The sequence below is a fragment of the Mercenaria mercenaria genome, chromosome 2 (assembly GCF_021730395.1).
Source record: "Mercenaria mercenaria strain notata chromosome 2, MADL_Memer_1, whole genome shotgun sequence".
NCBI lineage: Eukaryota > Metazoa > Mollusca > Bivalvia > Venerida > Veneridae > Mercenaria > Mercenaria mercenaria.
In genome coordinates, this window is record NC_069362.1 from 4742798 (window position 1) to 4754227 (window position 11430).

Consider the following 11430-nt stretch of genomic DNA (forward strand, 5'->3'; position numbering starts at 1 on the left):
CGTAAATTTTATCTTAACAAAATAATCCTACCATTTAGTTTCGTGTGAACCTAGAGGTAATAAAAAAGTTTCAAAGTTTTCGCCTTTAAGTCTTAAAGAAATGAAAGCTGTGGTTTAATAAATTGACAAATAGAACTGATAACGATACAAATAAAAAAAGATGCAACTAGAATTCGCAAGTACGGTCACAACAAAGGGAGGCTAGCTTTGAAAGATTTTGTGTCTTGTGATTTTGACAAAATTTGTTAGAATATTTTGACGATATTCTGTAAGCCCTTGTGTAATCTTTATAAGAAATACGGCACACATATATTAATAAATCACGTTTATCAGTTAACAATCATATGTTCAGTTGTTATCCAAGACTATGTGGAACATAGTATTTAGGGTCTATCTGTTTATTTTAGTTTTTTTGTCAGCCTTTAAATTTATCTAGCTGTTTGGCATCAACTAAATGCAGATCAGAAAGTATATCATAATCTTCCTGTACTGTCAAACTGTTTAGAGTCATACGGTAGTCTGTGAGACATCCAAAGGCTTAGTTCTGGCTTCAGAAGCACCTGAACACTTCCTGTTCAGGCTATTTTTATTTTCTGATGATTGCATCCATTATTTCTTAATTTGGCAGTGGCTAGGTTCTGGTAACAGACCTCTAGATCCATGAGTCAAGAGGTTCCATTACTGGACCCCTAGACGACCTGTGTAGGCCTATTTAGATGGTCGTCAATCAATATGAAAACAGTATTTGCCGAGAGGAAACTTTCATTCATTTATCTATCAAAACCAAATTTGCAGTAATTGCTCTCGTTTAATTTTGATACATTGCAAGTGACCGGAATCAGAAGGATTTTAATAATCCTTTAATCCTAAGAAAAACATGATTGCTTTTTAATAAATTGTTACCAGTAATAAGTCATTTGTGCGTGTTATAGAATCTATCAATCTTGTGTTTTTCTCAGGATTGAAGGATTAAAATGATGAATAAACTTGTGATTTCTTTTATCATATGTATATATGTTTATATTTTAGACTTGGATTTTGCTTATAAATTGCTGGATTCATATTATTACTGACAAAGTAAATAACAGTGACTAACAGAAATCACTGACAAAATTTAATATATATATTCAATATGTCTCCAACCCAAAAATATTTACAAAAAACTACGCCATAACTGTAACTTTATGGCAACAAATTATAGCTTTTCCCCAGCATTTATCATATATATTACTGGTAACAAAGTACATGATACTTGTAACAAGTATATTGATTACCAGACTTCTAGACTCCGGGTCTAGAGGTACAGTTACCGGACCCCTAGCCACTTCCTATTTCATTTGGTTGTTCCACATCCACTTCCTATTTCATTTGGTTGTTCCACATCCCCCTACCAATATTTGTTATCGGGACTCATCCTTTGTGCATAAAAAATTATGGATCCAACAATGCATTTTAAGATATATTTTTGTTCTTTGATGTATAATCAAAGGGCTGGAATTTTAAATAATATTGATAAGTTGTGCATTTCCCAATGGTTCTTAATTCTATCTTAAAAAATTCATTCAAATCAAAGGAATACTTACACCAGAACAAAGATCTTTAGCATAATGCAATGTATTCCTCATTATGCATTGTTAAATCTAACTTCTTTACTGTCTGTTAAGATATGACAATGAAGATCATTAAAGTCAATTATTATATAATGTTTTTGGATTCATCGTAAATGGAAATTTCATCATGATTGAGCTGATCACTATATACAAATGTAGCTAGTGAATATTCAAACCAAAGTTTCTATAATTTGTTCAGAAACAAGGTTATTTTAAAGAAAGATACTCTTCACAATTTATACTGGCTTGAAAACCAAAAAGATTGCTCAATACCACCTGCTCAGTACCAGCTGAGCCCGCCCGCTTAGCTCAGTAGGTAGCTAAGTGTTAAACCTGTTTGCAAAACGAAGGGCTATCCCAAAATCGTGATCTGAATGTAATAGGCCTATCTGGTTGTAAATTATTAAAAAGCTTGGATCTTTAATATGCTCTGAGTAAAACAAGACACATCAAAAGTCCTTTCTCCTTTGTCAAGAACCAGTGCTGGGTAGAAGACACGTACTGAAAAGCATCTGAGAAATTTTAAACACACTGATGAAAAGCATCTTCTGTAGTTTTGTGTTGAAGACAAAAGTGATCTCCAGTCTCCAGTCTGTCACTGTCAGTGATTGAAAAACATGTTCAATTTCAAGTCACTGCATATTTATGCCCTTTCACATAAAATACAGACATAAAACCAAACAGAAAATTCTGAAATAAAAACAATCTTTAAAAGACAAGATTACTTGAAATAGACAGTTAATTGAAATATGTACAGGAGGTTCTGTAGAAATCATTAACTTAAATAAATGAGAACTGCTTACAAGACACTAGGCATTCTGTTCCATTTATTGATTTAAACTTTTTTTGCCTATGAAATAAAAATGATTACACTAAGCATTAATTATCTTATGTTTTAGAGTTGATCAAACCAACTTTTGAAGGGACCAAGAATGTCAAACAATCAGCAGCCACCATCATATCAGGAATCTGTGGGTACAGGTAAGACAGTTAGCTTGAATATTTGTAGTACACTAGAATTACCAAGTAACAATAGCATATGCAGCAGCATGCTATAATATGGATAGTAGACAAGTGTAAGAAACACTAGCTAGCCTACAATTTTTTTGTACCCCTCGACAACAAAGTTGTAAGGGGGGGTATACTGGTTTCAGGTTGTCTGTCTGTCCGTCTGTCCGTAGACGCAATCTTGTGCGCACCATCTCTCCTTATCCCCTTGACACAATTTAATGAAACTTCACACAAGTGATCAGTACCAACAGTAGTTGTGCATGGGGCATGTTAGGTTCTTTTAGAAAAAAAAATTGCAGAGTTAAGGGACTTTGTTTTTTTGTTACTATACTATATACATAGACACAATCTTGTGCGCACCATCCCTCCTCATCCTCTTGACACAATTTAATGAAACTTCACACAAGTGATCAGTACCAACAGTAGTTGTGCATGGGGCATGTTAGATTCTTTTAGAAAAAAAATTTGCAGAGTTATGGGACTTTGTTTTTTTGTTACTATACTATATACATAGACACAATCTTGTGCGCACCATCTCTCCTCTTCCCTTTGACACAATTTAATGAAACTTCACAAAAGTGATCAGTAACAACAGTAGTTGTGCATGGGGCATGTTAGGTTCTTTCAGCGACAAAAATTGCAGAGTTATGGGACTTTGTTTCTTGTTAACATACTATGTACATACAGTCTGCATATGCAATCTTGTGCGTGCCTAATCTACCAAACCCTTACACACAATTTAATGAAACTTCACACAAGTGATCAGTACCAACCCTAGTTGTGCATGGTCATGTTACATTCTTTTAGATAAATATTCTGCATAGTTATGGGACTTTGTTTTTTGTTACTATACTGTATACATACAGTCTATATACATACAGTCTACATAATTATGCAATCTTTTGTGCGTCAAATTGCAATGTACTGTGTCAGTGCATGCGGGGGGTACATTCATCACCTTTAGTGATAGCTCTAGTTTTATTAGAGTTTTCATATTGAAGTTTTGATGAAATTTCATTACAATTTATTTATTGCAAGTGAAAGAAATGCCATAACTATTTACCAGACCATTAATACAGATCAATACAAGATCTTTCTAATTTACAAAAAAAAAACTTTTCAGTTTAGCTTCAAAAAAAAGTCTGGTTTAAATTGTGGTTACATTTCATAAGTATATAGATAGGAAATAATTTCATTTTTGGAAACTGTGTATATATGGAACATATCTAACTTCCAAACACTTAAAAGAGGTTATAATATTATTATAGAAAAAAATATTGCACGCTGGAAGAATGTCATTGAAGTTTTATATTTAACTCAGACCAACATGTAACTTTATGGTATTGATGTTTTCAGGGGGCTACACAAACTATGGGGCACCACAGGGCTCTGCCCCACCAGGTCCACCAGCAGGTCAGTATGACCCCAGCAAGGGCTATCCTGCTCCATCCGGGTACCATGGTGGGTACCAGCAGTTACCCAGCTACCAGAACCAACCACAGGTCGTTGTACAGCCCCATCAACAGATTATAGTAGTGGGTGGCTGTCCAGCATGCAGGGTAAGGCTTCATAATAAATTTTTAAGCCATAGATATTTTTATGCCCCCGAAGGGTGGCATATTAGTTTTCAACTGTCCGTTCGTTCGTTCATTCGTTCGTCACAACGTTAACTTTTTGCATGAAGGCACTTTACTCGCGAACCACTGCACCCAGGACCTTCAAACTTCACATGCTGATAGTACTTATTGAGTACACGACCCCTACTGACTTTGGGGTCACCAGGTTATAGGTCAAGGTCACCAGGTCAAAGGTCAAGGCGCTGCGGGGGCATTTGTCACCATTAGTGACAGCTCTTGTTATTTATGATCTTTTGTTGCTAAAATACTATACAGTCAAACTTCATTAACCCGAACTCAGATCATTCTTACACCACCCTTCTCTCGAACTCATTGTCAGGTCCCGGAAGTATCCCTATAAAATGAATTTTGTTCGATAACTCGAACAACCGATCACTCGAACAAATTTTGCTGGTCCGGTTGAGTTCGAGTTAACGAAGTTCGACTGTAGTTGCAAATGTGCTGATCTATATTTTCATTCAGCAGTTCTTAATGTGAAAGGTTCAAGTCAAGCACTGTCACCCACTTAACGGAGCCACCCTGTAAATAATGATTTCAGCAAATAGAGAAATGTACATCTGTCGGGAAATATGTTTATCTTAATTTATCCCCAAGATAAAATAATAGAACAAAGAAAGGGTTATATCCAACATGATAATTGTGTACCAAATGTCACAGGCTGAGAAAAATATGCAGCCAGACCGGGACTCGAACCCGGGGCCTCGGAATACTGTTCAGATGCTCTACCTACTGAGCTACCAGGCCGCCTACACATTTTTTCCCCGTTTTAATAATCACGTTCTATACCGTGACACAAAGTAATGACCTCTTTTTAAAAAGTGTTTGTCAAACATTTTTTTTACCTTATCGCAGTTGCGCAGTTGGTATAGGCATTGTAACCAGTACTAGGTGCTAATGTCATAAATTATAAGGGATTTGATTCCTAGCTCAGGAGCCATAAACAAAAATAATTATTGTACCCCCGACAACAAAGTTGTAAGGGGGTGTATACTGCTTTCAGGTTGTCTGTCTGTCCGTCTGTCTGTCTGTCCGTAGACACAATCTTGTGCGCACCATCTCTCCTCATCCCCTTGACACAATTTAATGAAACTTCACACAAGTGATCAGTAACAACAGTAGTTGTGCATGGGGCATGTAAGGTTCTTTTAGATAAAAAAATTGCAGAGTTACGGGACTTTGTTTTTTGTTACTATACTACATACATAGACACAATCTTGTGCGCACCATCTCTCCTCATCCCCTTGACACAATTTAATGAAACTTCACACAAGTGATCAGTAACAACAGTAGTTGTGCATGGGGCATGTTAGGTTCTTTCAGAAAAAAAATTTGCAGAGTTACGGGACTTTGTTTTTTGTTACTATACTATATACATAGACACAATCTTGTGCACACCATCTCTCCTCATCCCCTTGACACAATATAATGAAACTTCACACAAATGATCAGTAACAACAGTAGTTGTGCATGGGCATGTTAGGCTAGTTGTGCATGGTGCATGTTACGTTCTTTTAGATAAATATTCTGCATATTTATGGGACTTTGTTTTTTGTTACTATACTGTATACATACAGTCTATATACATACAGTCCACATAATTATGCAATCTTGTGTGCGTCAAATTGCAATGTACTGTGTCAGTGCATGTGGGGGGTACATTCATCACCTTAAGTGATAGCTCTAGTTTTAATTTTCCTTTAATTCAAGAAATATATAGTTCTACTTTATCAATTTCATTTTTATCATTTCAGGTTGGTGTATTGGAAGATGATTTCACATGTCTTGGTGTTTGTTGTGCCATTTTATTCTTCCCTATAGGGATTCTGTGTTGCTTAGCGATGAAGGAAAGGCGGTGTCCAAATTGTGGAGCAGTATTTGGATAAAATCAGACAAGGAATTACAGTTGTTCTCAATTTTACAAGGAAAGTTATGCAGTTTACTTGTGTTATTCATTTAAAAATTGAAGTTCTCAATCGTGGAATACCCAGAATTTATCTGAGTTACTTGAATTATTACCTACTTTTTGATATTGTTTCACAATTTGAGGCAGGCATTTTCCCACAGTAGGTTATCTTTAAAACACACTGTAACTACATCCGTGTGGAAATATTTTGTTTCTTTTATTGTTTTGATATATAAAGATACAGTAGCAGGGATACTTAGATATACAGTGCAACTTCTGAAGGACAACACCATGAGATGACTGAAGGAGGTAATTATTTATAAGAGGAACTTGTCTAGTTTGAAATAAGAATTCTACCTTTGTACACAGGTATTGCCTATCTACTTCAGAAGTGTTGTGAACATACATTGTATGTTATGCTGTAAGCAGGAGTTGTATTAAAAACTAATGTCTATCTTTTTCCATGTACAAGTTTTATCATAGTTAACATATATGCTGTCATGAGTTTCTTTCTCATTCTTGCCTATGCTTGCTTTGATTATTCTATATTCTTTTTGAGTAAAAGTTTTGAGTAAATAACCTTAGCTGAAAAACAGAAATATTACTGCTTTCGTGAACTTCACTTCATCTACACTTACATGCATTTCACTATCAAACTTAAATCTGACAAAAACTTGAAAAATCAAAATTGTTGACCTGAATGTAGCATGTTTTACAAGTAATTTTATATAGTTAGCGAAATTCAGTTTGGTTGAGAAAATTGCTAGACCATTAGAAATTATATTCTATCTACTGTACGTTGGGAGATTTATCAGTTTGGTTGAGAAAATTGCTAAATTGTTAGAAATTTATATTATATCTGTATGTTTGGAGATTTATATTATCTTAACATTTTGTTAATTTGAGGGGTTATACATAGAAATCTGCATTAGTAATCCAAAATTTACCTCCACATATAAATATAGATATCCCCCTATACATATATATCAAACTGGGTGAAAACAAATCTTTGAATAAATACTTAAAATTCAGTTTTTTGTGCCCTCAAAAAATCTATTGGGTGGGGGGAGCACATTTAGAGTTGCACTTGTCTCGAAATTTGTGTTGTGCATATCTCAAAAAGTATTTGACCCAGAGTCATCAAACCTCACAGGAATGTTATTCAGGACAAGAAACTCTGCACCAGAGGTTTAAATTTGGATCTCACACAGCCAGACTGGAGTTATGGCTGTGACTTAATAAAAAAATATACATAAAAGGAGCCTAAATTCTTAAAAAAAGTATTTGACCTAGGATTATGAAACATTACAGGAATGTTATTCAGCATGTGAAGTTGTGCACCATGGTTTTGCTAAGAGATATTACTCAGCCAGACTAGAGTTATGGCCCTTGACTTAGTCAAAATATGCAAACAAGGGCATAAAATTTGTCACACATATCTCAAAAAGTATGTGACCTAGGGTTATAAAACATTATAGGAATATTATTCCGCATGTGAAGTTGTGCACCTGGGATTTTTTGCTGGATTTCTATCAGATCAGAGTTATTACCCATAATTGTCAAAATATGCATTAAGGGCATACAAGTTTTCATGTATATTAAAAAGTATTTGACTTAGAGTCATAAAACATTAGGGGATTGTTATATAGCATGTGAAGTTGCACCCCTGGTGTTTTGTTTGTGATTTCACTCATTGACAACCAGACCAGAGTTATGTTCCTTCACTTAGTGAAAAATACACAAAGTGCTTAAAAAGTTGTGTTGCACATATCCTAAATATTTCCCCTAGTCATGAAACCATGTAGGAATATTATCCAGCATGTGACTTTGTGCTTCTAAGTTTTCTTTTATTTCATTTTGCAAGATTAGAGTTATGGCCCTTGACTTAGTCAAAAAAATGAAAAGTTTGTTTCCCATGTATTTCAAAATGTACTAGTCATAGAGTCATAAAAACATTAGAGAATTGTTATATAGCATGTAAAGTTGTGCACTGGGGGTTTCACTCAATTAGGTCAGAGTTAAATGGTCCTTCACTTAGTAAAAGATACACATGTATGTGTGCTTAAAAGTTTGTGTTATATATGTCTGAAAAATAATTTTACCTAGGGTCATGAAACCATGGGTAGTACCATGTGACAGTAGTGGAGGGCACTTGACTATGTCCTTTGGACACACATCTAGTTTCTGTATATTTTTGTATGTTTAACACATATTGCTTTTAGTTTAAGTTAAAGTATGAAAGTATGCATTCCTTTTTTCTCTTACAAGGGATAAAGTGAAATTGTGTTACCTTTTCTTGTGGTTTTAGAACTTCTAATCTGAATTTGCTTGTATAATTAGATGTCCTGGAAATTTAAGGTTGTAACTGTTACTTACTACCTCATATGACCTACAACACAATTTTTGGAAACTGTATTAAAAGGGCAATAACCTGAGCATAAAATCATAATTCTGTAACCCTGTTTACTGAACCAAAAATGACATTTCCCTGCTGAATTTCTAAAATGGACTTGTCCATCTTTCAGTTTTGGCAATACCATTTATTATTCAAAGAGGTGTTCACTGAAAATTTTATGACTTAATAGCAAACAGTGCAGACCATGATCAGTCTGCATGGATGTTCAGGCTGATCTTGGTCTGCACTGGTCGCAAAGGCAGAATCACTTGCAACCAGCAAGTTAAAGTTTAATATAAGGTTGTATGTGTTACTTATGTTCCATTGATTGGCCAGTTTTAGAATATCTTCTGACAGAAAAAAAAGGTTTTACCTGCTTCTTGCAACTTTTTCAGAGTGCTTTAAATGTGATTTCAGATACAGCAGTTTTAAAGTAAATAGGTCATTATAAAATAGCAGGTATGACCTTCCATTGAAGACAATTGTAAAAAGCATATATACATAGCTTCAGCTCCATAAATAAATGACATTCTGTACTGTCAATATGTACAAGCTTGAGCTATGAGATACCAGTTTAGATAGGAACAATTTCATTGAGAAACCTATAAGGCTATAAAACAAAATATACAGTTTTTAGCTCACCTGACACAAAGTGACAAGGTGAGCTTTTGTGATCGTGTGGTGTCCGTCAGTCCATCTGTCCGTAAAATTTTGCTTGTGACCACTCTAGAGGTCACATTTTTCTTGGGATCTTTATGAAAGTTGGTCAGAATGTTCATCTTGATGATATCTAGGTCAGGTTCGAAACTGGGTCACGTGCCATCAAAAACTAGGTCAGTAGGTCTAAAAATAGAAAAACCTTGTGACCTCTCTAGAGGCCATATATTTCACAAGATCTTCATGAAAATTGGTCAGAATGTTCACCTTGATGATATCTAGGTCAAGTTCGAAAGTGGGTCACGTGCCTTCAAAAACTAGGTCAGTAGGTCTAAAAATAGAAAAACCTTGTGACCTCTCTAGAGGCCATATATTTCACAAGATCTTCATGAAAATTGGTCAGAACGTTCATCTTGATGACATCTAGGTCAAGTTCGAAACTGGGTCACGTGCCTTCAAAAACTAGGTCAGTAGGTCAAATAATAGAAAAACCTTGTGACCTCTCTAAAGGCCATATTTTTCATGGGATCTGTATGAAAATTGGTCTGAATGTTCATCTTGTTGATATCTAGTTCAAATTTGAAACTAGGTCACGTGCCTTCAAAAACTAGGTCAGTAGGTCAAATAATAGAAAAACCTTGTGACCTCTCTAGAGGCCATATTTTTCATGGGATCTATATGAAAGTTGGTCTGAATGTTCATCTTGATGATATCTAGGTCAAGTTCGAAAGTGGGTCACGTGCCTTCAAAAACTAGGTCAGTAGGTCTAAAAATAGAAAAACCTCGTGACCTCTCTAGAGGCCATACTTGTGAATGGATCTTCATAAAAATTGGTCAGAATGTTCACCTTGATGATATCTAGGTCAAGTTTGAAACTAGGTCACGTGCCTTAAAAAAACTAGGTCAGTAGGTCAAATAATAAAAAAACCTTGTGACCTCTCTAGAGGCCATATTTTTTTTAATGGGATCTGTATGAAATTTGGTCTGAATGTTCATCTTGATGATATCTAGATCAAATTTGAAACTGGGTCAACTGTGGTCAAAAACTAGGTCAGTAGGTCTAAAATTATTAAAATCTTTTGACCTCTCTAGAGGCCATATTTTTCAATGGATCTTCATGAAAATTGATCTGAATGTTCACCTTGATGATATCTAGTTCAGTGTCGAAACTGGGTCACGTGTGGTCAAAAACTAGGCCAGTAGATATAAAAATAGAAAAACCTTGTGACCTCCCTAGAGGCCATATTTTTCATGAGATCTTCATGAAAATTAGTGAGAATGTTCACCTTTGATGTTTAGGAAATTTCAAAACAGGGCACGTCCCTTTCGAAAATAGGAATGGGTAAAAATAATAAAAAAAAACCTTGTACCTCTTAGGGGACCTTTTTTTCAAGGATTTCATAAAAATTGGGTCAAAATTTTTATTTGAAAAATTTCTAGGTCAATTTCAAAATGGGACCCCATGAGCTCAAAAACTAGGTCACTATGCAAAAATAAAAAAACGCGTTTTACTAAAAAACGGGTCTTTGGGAAGAGGTGAGCGTTTAGGCCCATTGGCCTCTTTTTATTCGTTTTCTGTATGTACAATTTATTTGACCTGTCGAAACATGGCCCCTTTATTATATTCTGTTCGATCTATTAAATTAACATGAAAGGGGGGAACAGGTTTTGAAGGTAAATTAAATAGTAAAATATTTAGACCTTTTTTTTCTGGGCCCAACAATTTAATGTTAGTAATTAAAAATAAGCTTACTAATTATCAGCCCTTTTTTATTTTTTTTTATCCAGGGATACACAGGGTTTGCATTTTTAAATGTTATACAGTGAAATGGTGTTTTTCTTTTTTGCAAGATGGAAATGTTTGCGTAAATTTTTTTTTAAGTTTTCTGATTTTTTTTTATCTTAAATGGGCCCCCAAAAAACTAGTATTGCTGAACCATTTTAATTTAGTAAAAGGGCTTAACCACCGTAATTTATCAAAATAGTTATTACATTTCATAAAATATTTAACTGTTGTTTAACCCTCTTCTTGTAGAAAGGATTTTCCTTTATTACTGTTTGAAAAAAAAGACAATACCCTTCACATTTACTTTTTCTTAAGAAACCCAAAGGCTGTTAAGAAAAACTTTAAATTTGTAAAAAAACTTTTTTGGTTTGGGTTTTGAATTACTTCAAAAAAGGGAGTTTTTCTTTGTATTTTCAAGCATTTTAAAACAA

At 34.6% G+C, this 11430-nt stretch overlaps 1 protein-coding gene across 2 annotated transcripts; it reads left to right on the forward strand.

The window, feature by feature from the left end:
* Positions 1-182: 182 nt before the first annotated feature.
* LOC128550196 (brain protein I3-like) lies at positions 183-9164 on the forward strand. 2 transcript variants are annotated; one of them, XM_053528695.1, is made up of 4 exons: positions 183-268; positions 2510-2591; positions 3978-4180; positions 6010-9164. In XM_053528695.1, the coding sequence occupies exons 2-4, from the start codon at positions 2543-2545 to the stop codon at positions 6139-6141; spliced, it is 384 nt and encodes a 127-aa protein (XP_053384670.1). In that variant the 5' UTR covers positions 183-268; positions 2510-2542; the 3' UTR covers positions 6142-9164. The 2 variants fall into 2 exon arrangements, with proteins under 2 accessions (XP_053384670.1, XP_053384679.1); XM_053528704.1 differs by lacking the exon at positions 183-268 and adding an exon at positions 2145-2200.
* The last annotated feature ends 2266 nt before the right edge of the window (positions 9165-11430 follow it).

Excerpts from the sequence above, each read along its gene's own strand:
- LOC128550196 (XM_053528695.1), top strand. The coding sequence starts at position 2,543 with ATGTCAAACAATCAGCAGCCACCATCATATCAGGAATCTGTGGGTACA. Across the intron at positions 2,592-3,977 it reads TCAGGAATCTGTGGGTACAG|GGGGCTACACAAACTATGGG; the intron begins GTAAGACAGTTA and ends TGATGTTTTCAG. Across the intron at positions 4,181-6,009 it reads GTGGCTGTCCAGCATGCAGG|GTTGGTGTATTGGAAGATGA; the intron begins GTAAGGCTTCAT and ends TTATCATTTCAG.